The sequence below is a fragment of the Vigna umbellata genome, chromosome 3 (genome assembly GCF_029865625.1).
Source record: "Vigna umbellata cultivar VRB3 chromosome 3, Vumbellata_1.0, whole genome shotgun sequence".
Lineage (NCBI taxonomy): Eukaryota > Viridiplantae > Streptophyta > Magnoliopsida > Fabales > Fabaceae > Vigna > Vigna umbellata.
In genome coordinates, this window is record NC_142167.1 from 5511806 (window position 1) to 5536454 (window position 24649).

General features: G+C 31.1%; 2 protein-coding genes across 5 annotated transcripts; one reads left to right on the forward strand and one right to left on the reverse strand.

Annotated features, from left to right (window-relative positions):
* Positions 1-13518: 13518 nt before the first annotated feature.
* On the forward strand, positions 13519-16808 carry LOC124842996 (UPSTREAM OF FLC protein (DUF966)). Of its 4 annotated transcripts, none has more exons than XM_088111055.1 (7): positions 13519-13615; positions 14094-14263; positions 14533-14602; positions 14719-14831; positions 14997-15705; positions 15817-15915; positions 16535-16808. In XM_088111055.1, exons 2-7 carry the CDS (start codon positions 14131-14133, stop codon positions 16689-16691), a joined length of 1281 nt encoding a protein of 426 aa, XP_087967181.1. In that variant the 5' UTR covers positions 13519-13615; positions 14094-14130; the 3' UTR covers positions 16692-16808. The 4 variants fall into 4 exon arrangements, with proteins under 4 accessions (XP_087967181.1, XP_087967180.1, XP_087967179.1 ...); XM_088111054.1 differs by having other exon boundaries at positions 13522-13621; XM_088111053.1 differs by having other exon boundaries at positions 13555-13659.
* Positions 16809-17077: 269 nt separating this feature from the next.
* LOC124842995 (elongation factor 1-delta, putative (DUF936)) lies at positions 17078-20837 on the reverse strand. Its single transcript, XM_047319617.2, has 4 exons — positions 20244-20837; positions 18943-19209; positions 18762-18853; positions 17078-18095 (listed from the first exon to the last, which is right to left on the reverse strand). The coding sequence occupies exons 1-4, from the start codon at positions 20799-20801 to the stop codon at positions 17324-17326; spliced, it is 1689 nt and encodes a 562-aa protein (XP_047175573.1). The 5' UTR covers positions 20802-20837; the 3' UTR covers positions 17078-17323.
* Positions 20838-24649: the final 3812 nt, after the last annotated feature.

Consider the following 24649-nt stretch of genomic DNA (forward strand, 5'->3'; position numbering starts at 1 on the left):
ATCTATCCAAATGAAACTTCTCTCTTTATCTTTTTTTTTTCTTAACCCACAATTTTGGTTAGGATTTTAGATTTACAAAATAGAATCACTCATCATATTTAACATATATAATATTATATTATAGAGTGAAATTTTAACCAGTAAACATAAAAGATAAAGGAATATATATTAACTTTTAGGAAAATATTTTTTTAATAATTTTCTTTTAACATTTTTTTACAACTGCTTACTTGATTGCTTACTCGATAGCCTGTGGTTTGTGATTGAATATTTTTAAATATACGAACTAATAAAATAACACATGTTAAAATGTTAAAATAAATTGTTAAAATATCATGTTACTAACTCTTATAATGTGAAAAAGTGTATCCTTAAAAGTAACACTTTTAATGGCATATTTTTTTTAGTACAAAAGGTACCTAAAGATTGTCATTTTGGGACATACCAAATGTCTCGTTAAGAGCAGTAGTGACATTTTTCAATTATTGATATTAAATCCTTAAGTGATTAGTTACTAATTTGTTACATTTAAATGGAAAAGATACTTGAGTTGATTATTTTAAGAGATATATACAAGTTATATCATTTTAAACTCAATTTTTTAAGGTCAGTAAAAAAAATTTTAAACTTCTAAAAAATTGAAAATGTGTTTATCCTTAAAAGGAGAAATTAATTAAAATCATTAACTATCTCAAATAGAAACTATAAAATTTGAACACTTGTATATTTGCATACTCTCTGAAATATCTCGAAAGATAACTAAAATCTAAGATTTTTTTTTATCAGTATAAAACAGAAAGAGTGTTTTCTGTAAGGAAAAAGTTATTTTGACACCCTTTTATAAATAAATCATTTTACAACTGTTGTTAATAATAAAATATTAAAATGAAATAAAAAATTAAAATTAAATAAAAAATTATTTTACGGGGTTATTAGGAGGAAGTAAGAAATTAAAATTGTGAAGCCTGTACAAGAAATATAGAGATTCATACATTTGAACTTAACATGTATAAAACTAATGCCCCTCCACATCAGGCTTAAACTTTTTCACATTCCTCTGCAACATAATCCTGTAACAGATGAGGAGAATTTGAAATGGTATGGAGCATTTTCCAACAAGGCAGAGCAAACACTATCGTCTGCTCCATGAAGGTTTCTGCTAAAACTAATGCTTTCATGATGCACGGTGTTGTTTCTTTTCTCAGGTTTTTTGTGTCTTTTTGCAGAATGATATGTAGTAGTGCATCACTTTCTGATAGAGTCTGTTCCTCCATTGTGCAAAAGAAGGTACTCGTTTCTTTCACATTCTTCCGACATATTTTATAATCTTTTCCTTAAAGAATTTGTGAAAACTATGTTTCTACTGGTCATTGGTGTGTTATTCAGAAGTGAAGTTTATTCATGTGCTTTGGTTGTTCTGCTTCTTTCCAATTTGCTTTTCTTCATGTAGAATACACACCACTATCACCATGTTTGTAACGATTGTTTTTTAGGCTTGAAAAAATGAACTTGTCTCAGTTGGATCATAGTTATGACAACTTCTCCTGATTAAAATTTTCAAAAAATTTAACAAAATTCAAATAAAAGTTCACTGGGAAGAAGAAAGGCTTATGCGCATACATGGCCTTCATGCATACTTTGTAGCTAACAATAGAATCTAATTAAAAAAGTAGAACATATATTTCTTATTCATGTATAAATTAGACAATAATATGGGATATAGACAAAACTGTTACTTCTTAAAAATAAATATTTTTAAGGAGTAAAAATGTTAGACAAAAAGTATTAATATTTCATTCGGTACCAATATTTGTAACAATTGTTTAATGTTTTTTTTTCGTGTTTTTTTACTTAATATAGTTTCAATGTTTATTAGACAAAATCAATATAATTCCTTTCATTAAATTAGGATTGAACTTGTTAGAATGTGATGACGTGACAAAAAGGTATATTTGTATTTTTGTAAAAGAAAAAAAATGTTTATATCATTTTGTTAAGTCATCTTCCTTTAATGACATAATTAACAAAAGAAAAATACATTATTTTTTTCTAATAAATATTAATACTAGATTGACAAAAGACATTGAAGTATTGCTATATTAAGGTTAAAACACTAGTGTAGAAAGGGCTTTAGACGTATGTTATTTTGGCCTTTTGACGTCCGACATGCACCCGACGTCTTTGTGGGTGACGTTAACCAAACGTCTATTGTGCAAGGTCGGACGTCTATATAGACGTCCGTTCCGACACAACAGACGTCTATATAGACGTCCGTTTGGCCCTTCAACTCTTCAACTTATTCTCATATATAGACGTTCTGACACAACAGAAGGCTTAAGCAATCAACTCTTCAACTCCCCCCGTTAGCCTATTGAACGTCCGTTCTAGAGGGGGCCGGACGTCTACAATATTATAGACGTTCGTCCCCCTCCAGAACGGACGTTCAATAGGCTGAAGCAATCAACTCTTCAACCCCCCGTCAGCCTTTTGAACGTCCGTTAGAGGGGGCCGGACGTCTATAATATTATAGACGTCCGGCACCCTCCAGAACGGACGTCTCCACACTCAATTATTTACATTTATGCCTCTGGTCAATTATTTACGTTGGAGTTTTGGTGGACCGACGTCTATTAAAGGCCAATTCTGCACTAGTGAAAAGAGTGTTAGAGGACAAGAATGGTCTTAGTCCCCAATTGTTCTAGAGCTTCTAAAATTACAAGAATCCTTACACAATACACTAAGAAGAAAGAAAATATGAGAATAATTATAAGTATGATGAGAAGGGGAGTGGTTGTAAAACCCTAAAATATGTATTATAGGTGTGATTAATGTGATGTTTTTGAGAGGAGAGAAGTGGAGCATGTTGAGATGGATTAATGGTGAAACATATATAGTTGTGATGTGAAACAGGCTGTCCATGAAGTGATATAGAAAATTGATGATTGAGTTTATGAATGTTTCCAAGAAGAAGAAACCAAATAAGAGAATCAAGTAGGTCTACTTATGTCTCCTCAGTGTGCATTGATGCATGTTCATTTTCATGGAGTTTTGTGCAACAGGAGTGTAGGACATCTACGGTAACTGTACTGTAAGAATAACGCCAAATACATGCATTTATTCTTCCCAGTTGGCATAAGCTTTTAGGATTTTGAGGTTTGCTGTTACATGTTACCACAATCTGCATCATGTCAAACTAAAAATGCAATTTCTAAACTCTACCATAATGTAAAAGGTTAATTATTTTATTTGGAAATTATTTTCTGAAACACCTAATTTAAAAAATCTTTTTTATATTTCAGATTAGATATTTCCGAAGATATTTTTAGATTCGAAAAGCACTTTCCAAAATAACTAATTGGGATTATAGAATAAGAAGGTATTTGGCAAATACTCCTTCCGAAATTCCGAAATGTATTTTTTTTAATTATATAATTCAAAATGTATTTTTCAAATTTAGAAACATTTTCTTAAATATCCAATTAAAAAGCATGAAAAAAATGAAATGCAAGAATTTTTATTATAATTTAATGAGAGATCATTTGAGGATTATAGGTTTTATGAGTGTCCTGACAGAAAAAGAGGAGCAATTATTTAATAGGAAACAAATTTGTTATTTAATTAGCAATTATAATTTTTCTATTTGTTTCCTTAATTTTCTCTTTATTTTTCTTTTTTTGTTTTCTTCTTCTACATTCTTTGTCTTTTCCTTGATAATCTCCCCTGACAATCTCCATGACAATCCGAGACCAAACTTAATAAAATATACACTATTAAACAAAATCACAAACGCATTGAAAGGCGAAGGAAAGGGTTAAAGATAAGTATGAGAAAATATGAAATAGAGCTGTAAAATAGTTTTGCAATTTAGGATTTATCAAACTAAATCTGTGAACCAAAATCAAATCATAACATCACAACCTCTGTGCATTACCTTACAATGATTTAAGGATATTATTAACTAATTACATCATATAAATATAAGAAAATCGCATAAATATAAAAATGTGTAAAATACCCATCTTTTAAGAAACTATAGACAAAAGAAAATTGTTTAATATGCACTAGAAATAATTTTAAAAAACACATATACGAGTAAGAATATAAACAATACTCAATTTTGTAAATTATTTATAGAGATAATATATATATATATATATATATATATATATATATATATATATATATATATATATATATATATATATATATATATTATTTTCATTCTTGTACTATTTTCCTTTTTAAAATATCTTTACACCTTTAATTTATTTAATAATTTTAAAAAATTATCTTCATTGTTTTTTTCAGTGTTACTTTTTCATTTGAGAACTTTCACTACATAATTTTTTTCTCTCCCACTCATATTACCAAGGTAATTTCTCTTCCATCAATTGGATTATACATTTATTTTGTATATCTTGTTTATCGAATCGAATCAAATCATCTACAAAAACATTTAACCGTCATAAAATTTTACTTATGTATGTTTTTTTTGTATAATTACTTACATTTATGTGATTATCATTTGATGCAATATCTTAATATCTATGTAATTATAATTTATTTCTTTCTTGATTTAATATAAAAGCAAAAAGCACGTATCCCTTTAGCATTATATTTTCTCTATTATAAATTTTATTTTTCTAAAATAACCACAAATATAGACATACTTTTTATCTACCAAGGACAAAAATAAGACAAATTTTATAGTCATTAATAGATAAAGAAAATGTAAATTTTTACATAAAATTAAAAAAAAAGGATAATGAAATCAGCTGTGTTTTCCCTGAAATGTTTGCCACTATAACTTGGAATGTGTTATGGTCACACCAATTTCCACCTGTGTTTGACAACATCAATAATATATATATATATATATATATAAAAGGAAAGATGCACAATAAGATGGAGACAAGACTCTTTAAAATAATTGTGGTGAGCATCATAGACTGTATGCATCTTAGAATAGTGCCATCTTCTCCAATCAATCTTGACCAGTTTCATCTAATTTATTATCCAATTTCATCAGAATAGTTTAAAATGACATTATCATTTTCAAATGATAATGTAATACGGCTTCGAATAATAACATTGCATGCATTTTGATTTTTGTTTCAAAAACAATGTTGTATGAAGTTGTTAATTGGCACTGTGGTTTTGGGGGACAACCAAAAGGGACAAGATAAAGACTTGAATAATAGGTTGACATCATTGGACTCTATAAAACTATATGCTACTCACTCTACCCTGTGTTTTCTTGTTTTGACTTCATATAGTACAATTGGAAGATATATTATCAAATGTAGGTTGGGTTGTTTAGAATCTTATATATATTTTGGTAAATGAGATCCTAGGTTCACTTTGCTCTCCATTTGGAATAATCCTAGACTTTGACTGTTAGAGTTTGAACTTTTTGGTTGATATTTTTCTTTCTTTTCTGTTTTTTAAGTTCCTTGTCAAAGATTAATGGTAAAAAGTTGTCATTTTTTATAGTTTGAAGGTAAAATATGGTACCATATGTCAATCACTCTTATTTTCAATAAGAAACATTAGCCTCCTGAGAAGTAATTGGTTTATCAATCCAAGGTAAATTTTTTTATTTAAATTAATTTTATGACTAAATATTTTACTTTTTTGAGATTTGTTTTCTTAGTACGTGAATTCATTCTAAATTAAGGTAGACTAAGATTTTTAATCTATTTTATAATTTACAATAATTTCATCCAACTCATACTAACACTAAACTCGCCTATCATCTATTTACATATTACTTACAAAAAATAAACATAAAAAATTATTGATAACATACTTGTAATTAATTATTCAAAATTTACATATAATGTCATAGTAACATATACAGTGTTAATTTACATACGATGCAACTTTAGCTCACATTGCAAGAGACATTTAAAACAGCTTATATTTAACACCGATCTCATTGGGGACGAATAGTAAAGATATTTCCTATATCACAAAATTAAATTTTAGGATTATTTACGTTAGCTTAGTGATAGGTTGTACCTATTATGTGATAATCATTAATTACTTATTAGACATAGTGAAAATATTTACGTTTATTGTTTGTTAGACAAAACACTTGCACTCATAATTTGTCTAACCACAATTTTTGTTATGTTATAAAGTTTTTGTATTCAAGCACGCAATAAAAAAATATAGGGTGTTGAACTTTTGTTCTAACAAATATTTTGATGAGAGAAATCATGGTGACCAATAATGATAAAGTTTCATTTATGTAAATAATGTCTCGTAAGGATTGGTAAGTTGTGTAAAAAAAATCTAAAAATTTGAATTACGAAGTAAAAAATATAAAGCTTAATATTTAAATTATGGCGTAATCTTCTTTACCTTTTTTCTTTGTTTCATAAAGACTACCAATCCGAAAGAAGATACATATGCAAAATTCAGAGGATATTTGAGGTGTAATTCCCTTATATAAGCTGAATTTAACAAGTGTGATGAACTATTTCCCTATCTTACTAAATTTTAATAGGACAGCATGAGAAAGAGTGGAAAAATTATTTTGTTAGATTCATCTTCTACCATGACGTCTATGACCTAAACCTTCATTAAAATAAATTTAAGCTCTTCAACGATATTAGTGGAATAAAGAAAGTACGTAGGGTTATATTAGAATTGCTCAATGCGAATTTTTTTTCTTCAAGAAAATTAATAAACACATTTTCTTGGTCATCTATCGTCATTATACTGCATCATGAGGGGAATCTTCCTTATAAAGGTAAAGAAAATTGTGTTTTCTTCTATGAGAAGCTCAAAATTAGTGGCAAGTGGGGACACTCTTATTAGGGCAAAGTTTCTCTACAAGGAAAGGCAAACCTATAAACTTTTCTCTAAAGGTTTCCCTTTATTAAGGCAAAAGAGGAGAATGTTTGAAGAATTTCCTTCTACGTTACTATTGCTAACTTATTTATAATCGAGCTTATGCAGCTATTTTTCACGATATAGAAACGTGCTTTTGGTAAACTTCACTATAGCCATATAAATGTTCATAAAGTAACATCGTTGACACTTTTTATAAGCACATTCAGCCACTCCAATGGACAATCACAGCCATTAAAACCTCCTGCATCGTCAGGTGAACATGACATATCTCTTCCCTTATTTCTTCATGACTCATTCATTTATGCGTTGTGATGTGATCTTCTCTGTCGTGTGGTTTTGTACCATTTTCTTGCACATGAAAGAATTTTTCTTCCTGTGGTTTGGTTGGAAAACACTTGAGAGTGATTAACAACACCTTTTTCTTCTCTGGTTTGAAGTTTTGGAGATTTTTTCTTATAGCTAGTTTGCAAAGAGAGATAAAATGTGAGTGTTAACTAAAAATTTGACTATTTCTCTAATTCGTAAAACCTATACATTCCTTCTTTTGTTTTCTGAGTGTGCTTTCCTTCATGACTTGATTCTTTTACTTCAAGGTTGTAGATATACAAACATTGTAAAAAATGCAAAGACGTGTAGACATTATAAATATCATAAAGTTCCCTCTCTTTCTTTTTCTCTTTTTTAATGAACAAAAGAGTTTCTAAGAATGTAAATTTGAGGTTTTTGTTAAAAATAGCGTTTTGTTGCTAATGAAAAAAAAGCATATATAACATTTTAGAAGTTAAGTTTTAGGATATTTTTTATCTATCTCAAATTTTTTTGGATCAACTCCCACTTATTTCAAAATGTTTTTTTTATAAGTATAATATATATTCCACTAGTTTGGACATTTCAATCAAAACATACAACTTTATGAAAGGAAATGCCAATTTCTTTTACTTCTTTTTCAATCAATTCTCGAACATTTTGAATTTAAGCTTCATTGAGTGTAAAATTTAGTTTAGTTATTTAAATCGAGTAACGTAATCCAAAAAAAATAATTCCAAATCAGGTTGTATGAACTTTTTAACTCTTTTTGGAGTACTAGATATTATGAGGAAAGTACATCATGGATTGGATTTTTCGAATCTAAATCTAATAAAATAATCTATATAATCCAATTTTATTTTAATTAAATTAATTATGATTTTTTTTCAATCCAATTTTAATTAGACCAATCTACTTTATCAATTAGATTAAACTCAATGAGATTAATCTAATATACATGATTATTAATTATTAAGTCCATTAGATATGGTCAGGCTGACTCGCTCGACTTAGACTCAAGTCGACTTGTGTTAACTTGGATTTGCTTCACTCAGCTCAACTTGTATTTGAGCATTCTCATCTCAACATCAGCAAGAACTGACTTGAGACAACTTATGCGAAACTGATTTGACACGACTTGGGTTTATGTCGATTCGGTGTCACCTGGGTTGGGCTGAGTCAACTCAACTTGGGATCAATTTAAATTGGCTTGACCTTAGGCTTGTGATGACTCAGTTTGACCCTTCGGTCTAGGTCGATTTGGCTTGACCTTCATCTCGGATAACTTAGGCTTGACCTTTAGTAAGGTTGACTCGACTTGACCTAAGTCCATGATAACTCGGCTTGACTTTCAGCCCAAGCTTACTTGACTCTACCTTCCCGGATCAACCTTCATCATGGGCTAACTTGGCTCGAACTTCAACTTTGGCTAACACGACTTGAGCTTCAACTTGGGTTTACTCGTCTTGAATTCAGACTCAAGCTAACTCGTCTCAATATTCAACTCAAGCTAACAGATTTTGACCTTTAGCTTAAGTTGAATCAGCTTGATTCTTCTTCTTAGACAGACTTAGCTCAATTCTTTGACTTAGACTAACTCTGCTTGATTCTTTGGCCTGAGTTGGCTCAACTCAATTTTCCAACCTAGGCTAACTTAGCTCAACGCTATGCTTACAATGACTTGACTCTACTCTTCGACCCAGACCGACTTTTCTCAACATTTTTACCACATAAATGTCACTTAAGCAATTGGTTTTTTTCTTGCGAAAATCATAAAAAGGAGAGAGCATTGTCTTATCATGACTTTAGCTTGAATAACCAAGTTGTTGCTTGAGCAAGAAACATTTCAAGAAAAGAGATGTCCTATTTCAATTTTCACTCAAGTGACAAAACAATCACTTGTACAAAAAAATTCATCAAAAGAGATAAACTTGTCCCATTCTTACTTTTGCTTAAAAGTTTGAAAAAATATATTATTAAATAAAAAAAATTATGCATATAAAACATAAACACCATGATATAATATCATTAATCTCAATCAAATCATCGTAAAATCAACATGTATACAATTGTTTTGTATTTCTAAATTCATATGGACTCTCAAATTCAAAACAAAATCATCAAATTAATTCTTTATAAAATAACAAAAGTATTTTAACTTTATAAATTTCTATTTCTAACATCAATTGTTGATTTAGTGACTCATATCTTACCAAAATTTTAGAACTTGGTTTTCGGTCCACGATGAATGTCAATGTTCTGATTCAAAGTTTGTTAATTGTCTTCGTTGGGGTCAATCACTGTGCATCCAAGGTTTTATCTATTTTAGAGTCTGGAGTTCCGTCACAATTTTTTCTCTAAAGACAAATCGAAGGATAAAATAAAAAATGAATATTTAAACTACATTTGGCTTCTAACCTAAATTATATGAGACCATTAAGAGTATCGAAATACAACTCAACTTAAATGAATCATATTAACTTTCTTTATCTCACATCTCGCTAAAAAAGATTTAAAGAAATTAAAAAAGTCTTAACTTGTTAAAAAAAAGAAAAAAAAAACTAATTCACCAACATATACATTATTCAATCCTGCAAATCTTACAACTCACATGCAAATACAAGAGAAAATGAGACAACTAGAAATTTAAGGTGAAAATATTTACTCTAAACTAAATCATTGATTAGATTAAACTATGTTGTACTCTACATGTTGACTTCTAATTGGAGAAAAGACGGAAGGTAATACCATAATTTTATAGAGAAGTTAGAAAAAATAATGTAAAAGAATAATTAGAAAAATAGTAAAGTTTGTAAAATGAATTTTTATGTATAAAACTTTAATTTATATATTAACTATAAGTTAGACTTTTAAATTTCATTATTTTTAAAATCACTTCTACTAAACATAAAACTCATTTTTACTAAACATAAAATTGTACTTACAAAATAAGTTAAAGCTTAATTTATGTATCTTACACATGTCGGACATTATTGTTTTTCTCTGCACATGAAACAATCTTCAAACTTTAATTAGTATTTTTTATTAGAGTAATTAGAGATTTATACGATATTGTATCTTCTTTGGAGCATTTGTATTTATTATTTTTATTATTATATATATAATTTGGCTCAATTAAGTTTATTGAATTAGATATTTAGTAATTTCTTTTATAGCACAATCATAATTTACTATACAAAAAATAATCGAACTGACTACAAAAATATAATTAAGTTTGGTAAAGTTGAAGATAGAGAGATTCATTGACTCTCTTTTTTTATATCACTATATCATTCTTTTGGGTTATATATGTAATTAAGAAGAGTGAAATTACATGTCTATGCTGAATGCAGTAAAATAGTAAAGTACACATACATACATGATATGATATATACATGTTTTGCATCTTCACTTGGTTATTTGTTACAATGTTTGTTATAAAAAAAATATTTATTATTGACCTTTAAATTGACTAGTGTTTTAATTACTTGAATAGGTTGTTGAATTGTCTATGCATGAGTTATTTAAGCAGAAAAATTTCCATTATTTTGCTGACCCTCTTCATGAACTTTTAATTCAAATTAGTAAGCTAGGTTCACATCACATGATTTAATAAATATTGCTCACTACTTTTCTTTTCCTTATCTTTATAATTGTTCATCCAATTCATTAAATTAAGCTATATGGTCCCAATTTATTTTCCTTTTTCGGCAAAAATAAGAGATCATGCAATAGCTAATTAGTCATAAATGTAAAAAAGAAAAAGAAAGGGAAAAACTATATTCCACAAACAAAATTATTGGTAACTTGGCACCGAAAGAGAAGAAATCAGAGAACAATAAACACACTTATATTTTGAAAATCTAAATCAAAATTTTACAAATATATAAAAAAAAGTAAAAAAAAAATGTTTCGTTTTGGATTTGTTCTTCAATGAAGAAATCGTTTTCCATATTAGACATGATGATACAAAAATGGAATGATTCCTTTTCATTGAAGGTGACAATCTCTAATTGAATGATTTTCAGAGAATTATTATTATAGTTTCCTAGTTTGTATTTTCAGCTACTTATTTATGAGTCATCTTGTGATGAAAATTGCAATGTGATGTTGAAGGAAGGAATGACAAAAGGGATAAAACAAAACTTATGTGTCATGTATTCAATGGCAATGGAATCATCAAAAGGGTACTCACACTATACAAAGGAGGATCTACACATCATGAAAAGGTCAATATCTCAACAAAATCCTTTGTTTTTTGGACCATTATGTTTGATGTTTTTCTTAATTTTTTTAGTATATTTTTTTCCACTTTCACTTTATATGATTATTATTCTGTATAGTGTTCTTGTATTTGCTGGCCAATATTGCCATTTGGTATTTTCAAATTGTCAAACACTTTCTAGTCTTTCTTGTCATCTATTTGTCTTCAACAATTTGTGTTTTTAAATTAGGTCAAACTGGTTTTCTATAAGCATGGTTTGCTTTTCTTTTTGGTTGCATTTGGGTGCATCTTTGTGTTAGGCTGCTAGCAAAACATAAACAATTTAAATTTCTTATGGGCAACAAAATAAAAAACTGATTAAGTAATTAGTTTAATACAAATTAAACTAAAAATCAGAAAAATTACATGAAGATTGTACAAATTACAACTAATGAATAAATTAATTTCAATAACTCACGGAGAAATTCATATAATTTTTTTTCTCTTTAAAGTATTTATGATCGAAAAAGTTTGTCTAATAGACACCTTCATTTATTTTATATCCTTTTTCATTGAATTTGTAATTATTATTCTATACGTAGAAAAAAATTTGTTAATTATATGTTAAGAAAAAATGTGTGAGAGAAAAACCTGGTCCCAATCTCTTGAAATGTAGGGTTCTTGTGATAAAATGCATTAATTTCTTAATACATGTGAAATAAAGTCTAAAATTGTTAAAATATCAATTGATTTTATTATTCTTCATTTTATCATTTAATGTTCACATCTCTTACAAAAAAGAATCTTCGTAAATAAATTTCATGTCCATTTCTTTTAGAACAAATATTACGAGAATTAAAAGTGTATTATATTTTTATGCCGTTATATTATCACAAACTATTATGTATGGCTATTGATTTGTCATAATTCTTTAAATTTGTAAAAAAAATTACTGCTAAAACGTGTCATTAAACTTATTCTTACAAAGAAAAAAGTGTACGTTTCCTTTATAAAATATTTAAACTGAACGTACTTTTAGATTTATGGAGGCACTTTATTTATATATATATATATATATATATATATATATATATAACATTTCTAGTATTAATTATATTAAGTATTCATTTTTAAATATTAAAAGAATTCTTAAATTATAGATAAACAAAATATTTCTTTTAAAGATTTAATATTGGGAATGTGATAATCAATTTCACATATTATAGATCGTTTACATTGATATATATAATAAGCATTGGTATTCGTTATATGAATAATTTAAAATAAAATTGTATTAATTATTCTGTAAAAATATTAATTTAATTATTCACAAAATAATATGTTTCCAAATCATGCTGCTGCATCTTTACAATAAAATTATAAAATGAAAAGAATAATATGTTTTATAACAAAAACATCAAAAATAATAATAAAATATTATTCTTTTAATATTTTTCTTAATTATCATATACTATATATATATATATATATATATATATATATATATATATAAATAGTTTTCAATAAATTCAATATACCATTTCATTTAATTATTTGACCAAGTCAAAGTGGTATGTTTTCTTAATCATCAATAATTTTAATAATTGATTAGGACTACATTTCAGTTTCTAATTGGTTTATCCATGAATTCTGTTTGTTGAATTTGAGAAAGTCAACAACAATGACAATAATAATAAATTATCAAAATTATTCCAATGCAAAAGGTATGAAAAATTTTATAGGCAAGTATGTGTAATAATAGTATGCACATTAAACACTTAGAGAAAAAAAGAAACAATATAATAAAAGACATGTAGAGGCAGTTATTCAACATATTCCAAAACAATACTATTTGTGCTATTATTCAACATCCATAATTTTTATTATAATAATAACAATAAAGAAAGTTATTAAAAAGAAATAAAATAATTTAATTTTCTAGTTTCTGAGTCAAACAATAAATCTTAATTCTCACATTAATTATCTTTCTTTCATTCTTTTTCTCTCTTTTCTTCATACCATCCCTCTATGAAACAGAAAAAGAAGAAACAGAAAAGAACTTTTTAGGGAACAATGATGTTAAGTCAAAAGCTGACTATAATACATTTATTATATGATTTCTTAAATCGCGAGAAATCAGATTATCCCTCTGTAACTACATCTTTATATATCCTCAAACCCTGGTCAATTCTTGCACACTTTTTTTTCTCTCTCTCTATCTGCTTTTTCTGTTAGAAAGAAGAGGTAAAGGTAACTGCGTTCTAGTCCACAAACCAATCACTTGCTTGGTATTCTCTGGTCTCGATGTTTCTCATTCTTTTGTCTATGTTAGGGAGATAAAATGCTTTTGTTTTCTTGTTAGAAGATAAGAACAAGTAAGCACTCCATGCATATATGCTCATGTAGCTACCTAGCAGGCCTGCATTATCTTAAACATATATTATATGATAATGATATGAAATTTGTGAATATTTTATTTCACATGAAGGTTTGCATGCTGTGATGTCAGTTCAGTTCCTTGTGTCGCAGGCCGGCAGAGAGACAAAGATCTCTTGTGTTGTGTGTTTTCCAATGTTAGCTGCTGCTTTCTACGTTTTATATAATATTTTGAAGCATAGTAGAAGATAGCTGAGTTAAACAATAGAGGGTGCTTTGTGTTGTTCCTCAAAAGAAGAGTACTTGTAGGGTTCCTTTGTTAAGAGGGTATTGGTGTTTACTGCAGCAAAAGCAAGAAGAATAACACACCAAGAGAAATTGAAATGGAAGGCAAAGCTTTAGGAGAAGTGAGAAGGCTTCACATCGTTTACTTCCTCAGTCAGATAGGTGGTCGTGCAGATCATCCTCATCTAATTCGTGTTCTTCATCTTACTCGTAATGGGGTTTATCTTAGAGGTGTGTTGTGTTTCCTTTGTTCGATTCGATGCTTCCTTTTCTGCATATTGTTGTTTCTGGTGCACTACGCATAAGATGATGTGAATAGAGAGTAAAGAAATGCAGACACTTGTTACATTTCAGACTCTTGGTTTCTATCTTTTCTCTTGTCACATCATATTACCTTTCACATTTACAATCTCTTTCTAGGTGTTGATGGATCATTTTTGCTGTGATTAATGTGATTTTTATTAGCTAACGGTATTGCCTTTTATTTATCTCCTGAAAAGATGTCAAGAGATGGCTTGGGGAATTGAGAGGAAAAGACTTGCCTGAGGCATTTTCTTGGTCCTACAAGAGGTTGAGTGATACCCTCCTAATCCTTGCTTGGGTCCATTTCTATACTTCATTTTTTTAACCTTTAACCATATGTGTGCGTTGTGATGAATTTGTAACTAACAATTATTGAACGGCAGAAGGTACAAGAGTGGATATGTGTGGCAAGACTTGCTGGATGACGACCTCATAACCCCCATCTCTGACAATGAATACATCCTCAAAGGATCACAAATCCACACTACCCCATTTGGTATGTACTTAGAGAAAATTTCTATTCCCACTTTTGTTATTCTCATTAATATTTCAGTATGGCCACCCATAATTTCTATCCATGGACATTTCCAAAGCATTCTGCACTTTTCCAATAATGTCAAAAGCCTCATTAAGTTGGACAACTTTTTGGATAATGCTGCAGCAACAACTCCTTCACTGGAAGAAAAGAAAGCTGTAGGTTGTGATATCCATGCTGAAAAGATCTGCCCTCAATTACAAGTTGTAGAGGACAAAGAACACCAGCAGCAGCAGCAGCCGCCACTGTCTCTAGCAGAAGAAGAATCTCAGATTCAACCAGACCAGAATTCGAAGACAAATTCTCCAACAAAAGGGTCATCAGAAATCAGTCAGGACTCGTTGGTCTTCAGCTCAGACAGGTCTTCTGTGACAGATGATGACTCTTCTAAGGTTGAAGAAGAGAAGCACTTAGAGATCACAACAGGCAGTGAAATGCACCAGGAGAAATTAGAGACTTTCTCATTGCCTTCCTTGTATCACAATCTGTTGAGTAAGAAGGGCACTCACAAAGATGACCAAAATAAGACTCACTCACCTGATTCATCCCTGTCCACCATATCCACATCATCATCTCAATCATCCTTCACTAAGATCAGAAGCAATTCTACCAAAGTTTCTAATATTTTTCGAAATTGGATCACTTGTGGAACTGTGGAAACAAATGATGCAGCACTCATCATGATGAACCCGGCTCAAACAAAAATTTCCAAGGAACCCAGCAACATACCTGAAACAAAAGCTGAGATTTGTAAGGGAGACCGATTGGGAGGATCAGAGAGGTGCTTTAGGACTTCTTGGGGTCATCAAGACCAGAAACAGCAATATGGCGCAAGGTGATGAGTTATGGTATCAATTGAACTTTGAATATATTTTAAAATAATGATCCTAATATTATTATCTACTTGGTTGCTTCTTGATTACTCATTTTTTTTTCTTGTTTGCAGAAAAAGCTTTGATGGAGAGGAAACAAACAGGAGCAGGAAAAAGTTAGCCGACTTGCTAAATCAAGGTTCTTCCAAACCATTTGGTGGACCAATTTGCTCGTAAGTGACTCAAAATGTCACCTCTTGAATATAATTTCAATTATTACCATTTCAGCAGTATGGTGAGAAGCAACTTTGCATGAAAACTCACGGTTATATTTGTGGAAGATGTTTTAGCTCTGTTGAAGATCAATAGGATTACAATATTAGGACTTGTCAGGACCTGATTGAGGCTCAGCTAAATGAGGTGCATGGAGACCAGAAAAGCTGCACTAGACTGTTTGTTATTAGTCTAATAAGTATGAACAAAATTAAAACATATATACTGAAACGACAAGTGGCAAAAGTTTCCAACAAAAAGGCCAGTGAAGTGAAGATTCAGGGTGGTGGTTGTATAAGTCTAGTCAAAATCCATAATTTAGATTTTCTTGTAATAAAATATAAAATATAAAAAAGGGTTGACATTTATTAGCAGATTGTGATGTTTACCAACTTTTGGCTGCGGGGTATAGTGTTAAAGATTTCACAGTTGTTTCATGCATCTCAATTAAATGTGAGTAGTTAGTGTAGTATGTATGAGCTATGTACTTGATGCCCATATGTTTCGAGACACTTTCAATTTCACGTTTTTATCATAATCATCAATGAGAAAGACCATAAATAGGACTTGATGATGCAGGCAATGTGGGAAGTCGTTTAAGCCTGAGAAAATGTACAAACACATGAAGTCTTGTAAAGGAATGAAAGCCTTGGGAAAGTCAGCTCCAATTGTTGAGGAGGCACAGCTTCCGAGATCATCAACTTCATCCCATACACATTACTTTTTGACCAACTAAAATATCAAAGTATACCTTCGTCACAGAAGGCATTAGCTTTTGAATTTTGATGTTTTCACACTTGGTCCTAGTGCTCTTATAAAATGTCTCTATCAGTGTCTCTTTTTTTCTCTACCATACCCTTTGGCACGATTATTCTTTTGTCTTGAAAACGAAACCAAAACATTCTGCACCACAGAAAAAAGCCAACCTTTTGGCACAACACTACAAACCAAGAATTAACGGTTTATAGCCAATAAACGCAAAGAATGGCATTTGCTCATACACTACACCTTAAGAGTGTACTTGAGATTTCTAAGGTTAGCTTAAATACCGTTTTGGAAACAAATGACCAAAAGGTTAATCCAAAATAAATTACAGCATAAATCTACAGTCAATAATAGTAAGTAATGACATATCCTTATCATAGAATACAGCTCAAAAATAGTACAATCTTGGGAATTACTTTGTTCAGCCAGAAAGTTAAATTAAATTATACAGGGGTTAAGATCCTAATTAAAGTAGTTATACAGAGACCTTATAACTTTAAATCTTCACTGTAATACCAATGTCAGCTGTCCAATGCAGAGTCAGTTGAGAATAGTAATCACCATATTCTCAATTTTGTTAGTCATTGTGTTATTGCACATTTATTAATTAGAAGCAATAGTGGAATTAACATGCTCTAGTAGAAACCGGTACAATTTTTTCCTTAGCTTCTCTACTCTCCGATCGACCTTATCTCCACCAACCAAATTATCTAACCAGTGATTCACCTGTTTGAGCTGTCCGAGAAGACTTGCAATTTCAGTGTTCACTTCATTTTTCAACCCAAATTCATTCCGTAGGGACTCCTCCAAGTACTCCAGGAACCATTCACTAGATGCCTCGAGCAGTTTTTCAGCCAAACTTACAGCCACCTTTATTTCAATTCCTTTTGATTGATCCTGCTTGGCAGCATCCTTGTTCTTGGTTGCCAAGAGTTTCCGCTTCGCAGAAGGAAGCCTTTTAGCAATTGAATTCGGTAAGGGACTTGCTTGAGTTGCTCGGTTTTGCTTGCTTTGAGCAGTTGCATTCTCAGTATTGATGTCCTCAGGAGAATTCTCAATGACAACATAATGACATTTCTCATCATTCAGAACCTCACTTTTCACCTGTTTTTCAAATAGATTGAATCTGGAAAGATTGGTACCTATGGCAGCTTGTACCCAAGATATAGCATTCATTCCACTGGGAACTTTGCCAGCATCTTCTGTTGCACACTGCAGGGTAGAGTGGCCACATGGCTTTGGTTCGGGAAATGGGGTGAGTAAAGAATCAAACAGCACTAAAACTCTCCGCAAACTCAGGTGAAGCTCCAAAAACTGCTTCACAAGTGATCCAGCAGAATGTGTTTGATATGACTTGCAAAGTTCTGCAAACATGCTGAGAAAGAATGCCTCATCTCAGTCGATAAAATTATAAAGCCATTCTAGTAGCTCATCTTTACCCAAAGGACGAAAAAACAATGTGTATGTTTCTGTGCATGTTGTGTTTAGCTAACTTCAAGAAAAGCAATCACTTTAAGATAGCTTCAGAAAAGAAACAACTATTTCCCTGAAGAAGCTGATCCAGACAAGCTATTATTAGAAAACAGAGAAATTTCCTTCCAGTTCTGATTATCAACAAGTGACAATGATAGTGATGGAATAACAATAAGACTTGTCATGATATTTGCTTGGCAAGAAATTTAGTTGAAATAACATTCAAATAGTGACACATTTAGAAAGATAAAATCCACAACAACTTGTACCCTAAAACTGAAAGGGGTACAGGTACAGTTTACAACAGAAATCAGTTAACCATATTTTGAAACGAACAGTAACAGAAGCATTTCTGTATTTTAATAACTAGAAATGCTTTCTGAAATTAGAAAGTGTTTAGGTTCATTATATCATTAAATGCAATATTATAAATACTGCATGAACAGATAATATGCATTTGTTAGACATAAGTATGGCCAATACCAATGAGAAGAAGGAAGCGCAGAATGAGGTGACAAAAACATAAGAACTGTATTGTCTACAATAAAAATATTAAATAAATAAATACCACATGCATTGGATCACAGTATCTGTAGCAGATGCTTCTTCAAGAGACCGCACAGCCACCAAAAAAGTAAAATTTCTATGACCTACAACTTGCTGCAAAAGAGTGACACAACAAAATTCAAAAACTAGAGATGGTTGCGAGCAAGTTTGAATATTAGCAAGACACAAACCCAGTTCAATACCTTTGCAAGATCACACATGGAGGGTGAGAGATCATCCCAAGATTCAGGAGTATCGTAAGACCAAGTCTTGAAATTGAGGGGAACCTTTACTAGTTGGGTATGAACAGTGCCACCACAGGGTGACCTACTGCCAGTACTCTTCCTCAGAGGAGTGTTTGTCAATGATTTTGGACACAGATTCTCGTTTTCTTTCTTCAAGGGTGAGACACTAGAAGTTGGAGATTTTAGCGGAGAATCAGCTTTAGTAGAAAGCTTCTTGTCTATCACCTACAGCATCATACACCATGTACCCCCAATAAGCTTCAAGAAAGCTAAAACACAACAAACGACGCATAAAAATAAACCTTTTTGTCTCATACAACATCAGAGTAAAAGTGTTAAAATCTTGCTACATGCAGTGCAGACATCAGAGCTTGTAGCACCCTCAAAAGTACCCTCAACCAAAGGCCCTACCATATTGACCTCAAACGTTCACGAAACACATTTACATAATTCATTGCCAAAAAAAATTGACAACGTTTCAAAGCTTACGAAGAAAAACCTGTGGCCGTGGTCCACAACAACAGAAATTAAAGCCTTTTAAAAGCGCAAAAAAATTATAAAAAAAGAGGGCCCCCATTTATCCAAAACGGTGATTTAACAAAAGGAAAACAACAACATTCAGCAGTGGGACGACAACCTCACGTTTCCTTAAAAATCTACAACCTTAAACTTGGGACATTGCTGAACACAACTTAATGACTACTATAACATGTCCGCCATCAAATACATACTATAAGAACACACTCACTCACTCCCTGACAAACCCTCTATTAAACCACCCCTTCATAGAAAACCCATGCAAAATTTACAACAAACAGCCCAAGGGATCCAAAAGGAAAAACCTTTCATTCACCAAACAAACTAAGAATTTAAAATAAAACACAAACTTAAATGCAGTTCAGATCTTTTACTCGAAGAAAAAGTGAAAGAAAAAAAAATATTTATTTGATAAATAAAAAATCCTTTTTTCCTCTCCATGTCAATTCAAATTTTAAAATTTTTCTCTTATTTTCCATCCATCATACTCCCTGCCAAAATAGGAACTTGGAACGGTGAATGAAAAACAAAGAAAGTCCATTAAAAATTTTGAATTTAAAAAATTCATTCCCACATACAAAAATAATTTTTCTCTCTACCAAAAAAAAACAAAGATACTTCCTTTTCCCTCTTTTTTCTTCCCTTCTATTCTCCACACATCCCCACATGTGAGTAAATGATTGAAAGAAGAAGAAAACAGCAGAAAAAGAACAGCAACACACGTTAGGCGAAGTGGGGTTGGATTTCTTGTGCTTGAGTTTACCACCACCGGAACTCGCAGAACCGGTTTTCTCCTTGCGAACAGGGCTATGATCCCAGACCCTTCTCGCAGAGTCCAAACTCAACCTCCTCGTCTCCACCTTCTTCTCAGCGACCCTCTTCTTCACCTCCTCAGTCTGGCTCTGGAGCGCGTGGAGGGACGCGCCGGGGAGGAGCTCGGTTGGGTTGCCGACGCAGGGATGGCGCTTGGGGAGGACGGTAAGGCCGCGGACGATGGGGACGGGGGAGGCGCGGTCTAGGCGGGTGATGTAGACGAAGTGGCCGAGCTGAAGCTTGTCGGAGCAGATGAGGTGGGCGTCGTCGTCGGGGACGGAGACGAAGGCGGAGTGGAGGGAGTCGGAGAGCTTGATGAAGTAGCCGCGGGTCTGCAGGGCGGAGGTGGAGGAGAGACGCGGCACGATCTCCGTGACCTGGAGAAGGGCCTGGCGGTGTGCGGCGGTTACCTTGCTGCCGGCATTCTCTAGGAGCTTGGAGAGGACGCCGGGAGTGAGGGACGCCATGAAGGTGCAGTTTGAGTAGTGGGAATGGAAATGAGAACAATAACTGAAACAGAAAAATATATGTTATTTGAATAAATAAGGAAACTAAAATATAAATTTGTCATGTGAAAGGTTTTCTAAAACGAAGTGAATAAATAATTATTTTTCTTGTTTTAATGAATATTCACTATCTTTAAAAAAATCATTTAAAGAAAAGGATAACTCTCAACATAAATTTAATATTTGGACTTCTTTACTTCCCGTACCTTATTCCCACCAGAATAACTGTAGTACTTTCTCTTTTATTCCTAGTAGGGTGAAGGTGAAAAGGAAGAAATATTTAAAATATAATTTAAATATTTGATATAATATGTGATTTTGTGAAAAAAATCTAACGTTGGAGTTAGAGAGTGAGACAGAGGAAGGAGTGTGGGGGGGAAGGTGCAGGTGTGACAGACGCAGAAGGGTGATTACACATGGCAAACCAGAGATGTCACCTTTCTTTATATTTGAGTGAAGAAACAGAGGGAAAAAAAAAGTGAGTTTCATTACATAGAGTGGGACAGCACAATGGACAGTACAAGGCTCAGGGTTCACACAGGTTATTATTTCTTTATATTTATTATTATTATTATTATTATTATGAGTTGAAGAAAGCTGTTAGAATTCGGAGCATGAAAAAACATTGAACTGGTCTTATATAACTAAAATTAAATGTTTATGTTATGTTTCAAGAAAGTTAAGTTACGAGGGTTGTGTTTTGATGATCGTAAGGCTTGTATTATTGGATAGGCATTTTATTTTTGTTGTTAATTATTCATTTAATATAGATAGATTTTGGAATGTGAACATAATTCAGATATCAAAAGTTCTACATATTTGAAAACTATGTTTGCCAAATTGATTTTTATTATATAATCAAATTGTCACTATTATAAAAATACCGTCGTTGTTTTTTACTTTCACAGAATTTAAAAAGTTCGACAGTTATCAAATTATCGTCGAAATTTGTCGATATTCGACGTTAATTATTATTTTTTAATTAATTGTGACCTTTTTTAACAACTCTACAAGACTTACAAAGCATAAAAAACAACAAATTTCAGTTTTTGGTATTTTATAAAGTATGAACTATGAAAATGTAGTATAGTATCAACAACAAATAATAACAAACAACAAACAATAACAACAAACAAGTTAAACCAAATAACAACAAACAAGTTCAATCAAATAACAACAAACAAGTTCAACCAAATAACAACAAACAAGTTCAACCAAATAACAACAAACAAGTTCAACAAAAAAAACAACAAACAAGTTCAACAAATAAGTTATTCAAAACAAAACCTTCAAAAGGTGGGTTTTTCGGAATAAAGTGTCGTCACCAGTGAGAGAGAAAGTAGAATCAGTCAAAACAAACGAAAATAATCAGTCAAAACAAACGAAAATCATACATAAAGTAGTTAATTAACATGCATTTGTATCAAATGAAAGAAAGATTACATGAGATGGTCATCAAACTTCGTTCGAGAAAAGTTTGAGAATAGAACAGGAGTCTTGCGCGCTAAGAGAAAGTGAATGAATTTTCAATCTTCCGCTTAAATTTTTACTGAATTCACTACAGAATATGTTGAAGACCCTATAGAATTCGACATATTGTGGTTTAAAAGAAAAAAGAAAATAGAATTAAAAATGGGGTTACATTTTGGCTTCTGGCGGGCAAATAATACGTCGAAGCCACTGAAGAATTCGACGTATTATTTGTTGTTTAAAAGAAAAAAGAAAAAAAAATTAAAAGGGGTAACTCTTTGGCATTTGGCTGAAAAATAATATGTCGAAGCCTCTTCAGAATTCGACAACAAATGCCTGTTATTGCTATGGGAGCCTGTACAATTACGGGGATGTTTAGTACCGATTCTTATAGTACTATTCGAGGCGTAGATAAGCTAATTCCTGTAGATGTATATTTGTCGGGCTGTCCACCTAAACTGGAGGACATTATAGATGCTATAACAAAACTTCGTAAGAAAATATCTCGAGAAATTTATGAAGATCCAATGAGTTTTCAACGAGAGAATAGATGTTTTACCATCAACCATAAGTTTCATGTTGGATACAGTACTTATACTGGCAATTATGGTCATAATTTTTCTATCAACCGCCATCTACTTCAGAGATATCGTCTAACACATTTTTTTATGGTTTAAAAGAAAAAAGAATTAAAAAGGGTGACTCTTTGGCTTCTGGCTGACAAATATTACATCGAAGCCCCTATAGAATTCGACGTTACTATTGATAGTTTAAAAGAAAGAAGAAAAAGAATGGCGCACTAGTTTAAATAATTACCATCATAGAACGTCGAATTGTATAGAGCTTCGACGTTTTACAATTCTAAACTACATCTAAAAATTGCATTTATTTATAAAAATGTCGCCGATCATTTTTAATGTTGACTATTTAGTGGTTGGACATTGAACATGTGACGTTATATACTATTTTTGCACTAGTGTGTATGATATAAATAGAGATAATGGAACACAAAATTAACTTATATATGGTTGAACTATTTGGTTTTGGTTTAAGGATAATATTGTTTTATGTAGTATTGTTAATTTTTACTAGTTTATCTTTTGTTTCTATTTTGTGAATGATATTTACTTATAATGATCGTATGTTATACATTAGTAGAAGATCGTGCAGGTGGTGGAGACTACAAAGCTTTTAAAATGTTAAAGTGGAACTTTTATATATGTATATTATTATATTTTATAGTTTCTTTAAGGATTGTGATGTTTATGTTATTCTTTGACAAATTTTGAAATACATTTTTGAAGAATGTAAGTATATTATGTATATGTATATTTCATGAGGTTTTTTATTGTTATTAATTATGTGATGAATAAATTCTTAGTGTGATACCTACTCATTTAGGTTGTTACATTTATTGTTCTCTTTTTTCTTATGGTCTTATTATTAATATTGGTGGAGTCGATTAAAAAATTTATCATAAACTTGTTGAAATGATTTTGAAATTTGATTGTGTTGAATCTTTCTTCTATGTTCCTAGATTTTGAATAAGTTAATTTTTCATGTAGAATTTTCTTTGGAATAAGGAATTACAGGTAATTCAAGCAATTTATGTTTCTTCACATAACCTTTGGATAAATGATTTAGATGTGAAAGAGACTTATTTGTTTATAAGATTTTGGTTTTTATGCAATAATATCTTTTTGGTTGAAAGTTATTTAATGTTTGAAATGGAATGTTATTTGAGTTTTGAGTTGATAAACTTCTTGTTTTAAAATATTTAGAATTGAGTGTTGTTATTTAGAAGTTTATTTGGTGGCTAAATTATGCATGTTAAGGTGTATAGTTTATTAAACTGAATTTTAAATATGGTTTTGATGAGTAAAGTCAATTTATTTAGCTGACCCTCACAAAATTCAAATTATTCTTTTGAAATTAAGCCAATTAGCAATTAATCTCATGTAATTAAGCTAATCAAATACGTGGTGTGCATAATTACATACCTACTTAGATCATATTGGTAAGTATATATACTTATCTCCAATAAATAATAAGATACACATTTAAATTACTCTCTCTCATACATGGTATCACTAGCCTTTTTTATCTTCGCCTATCTCCTTACGTAGTGTTGCTCTTCTTTATGCATTGCCTTATTTCCTAGTCGTTGAGCTCCATGGTTGTTTGTTTGTTGGTTGCCGACAATCTGTAAAATAGAGCAACCCGAACCCTTGGAACCTTCACTACACCCACACATCCTCCGTCCTTAGAATCTTTGTTGGCTCGTGCCTTCTCCGCCCCTAGAACCTCCATTGCGACTACACCTCCTTCATGCCTTGGAA

Coding starts and splice junctions, on each gene's coding strand:
- LOC124842996 (XM_088111055.1), top strand. CDS start 14,131: ATGGAAGGCAAAGCTTTAGGAGAAGTGAGAAGGCTTCACATCGTTTAC. Junction 14,832..14,996: donor AATCCACACTACCCCATTTG/GTATGTACTTAG, acceptor ATAATGCTGCAG/CAACAACTCCTTCACTGGAA. Junction 15,916..16,534: donor TTTGGTGGACCAATTTGCTC/GTAAGTGACTCA, acceptor TTGATGATGCAG/GCAATGTGGGAAGTCGTTTA.
- LOC124842995 (XM_047319617.2), bottom strand. CDS start 20,801: ATGGCGTCCCTCACTCCCGGCGTCCTCTCCAAGCTCCTAGAGAATGCC. Junction 19,210..20,243: donor CCAACCCCACTTCGCCTAAC/GTGTGTTGCTGT, acceptor ATGATGCTGTAG/GTGATAGACAAGAAGCTTTC. Junction 18,096..18,761: donor ACTGTGATCCAATGCATGTG/GTATTTATTTAT, acceptor ATTCTTTCTCAG/CATGTTTGCAGAACTTTGCA.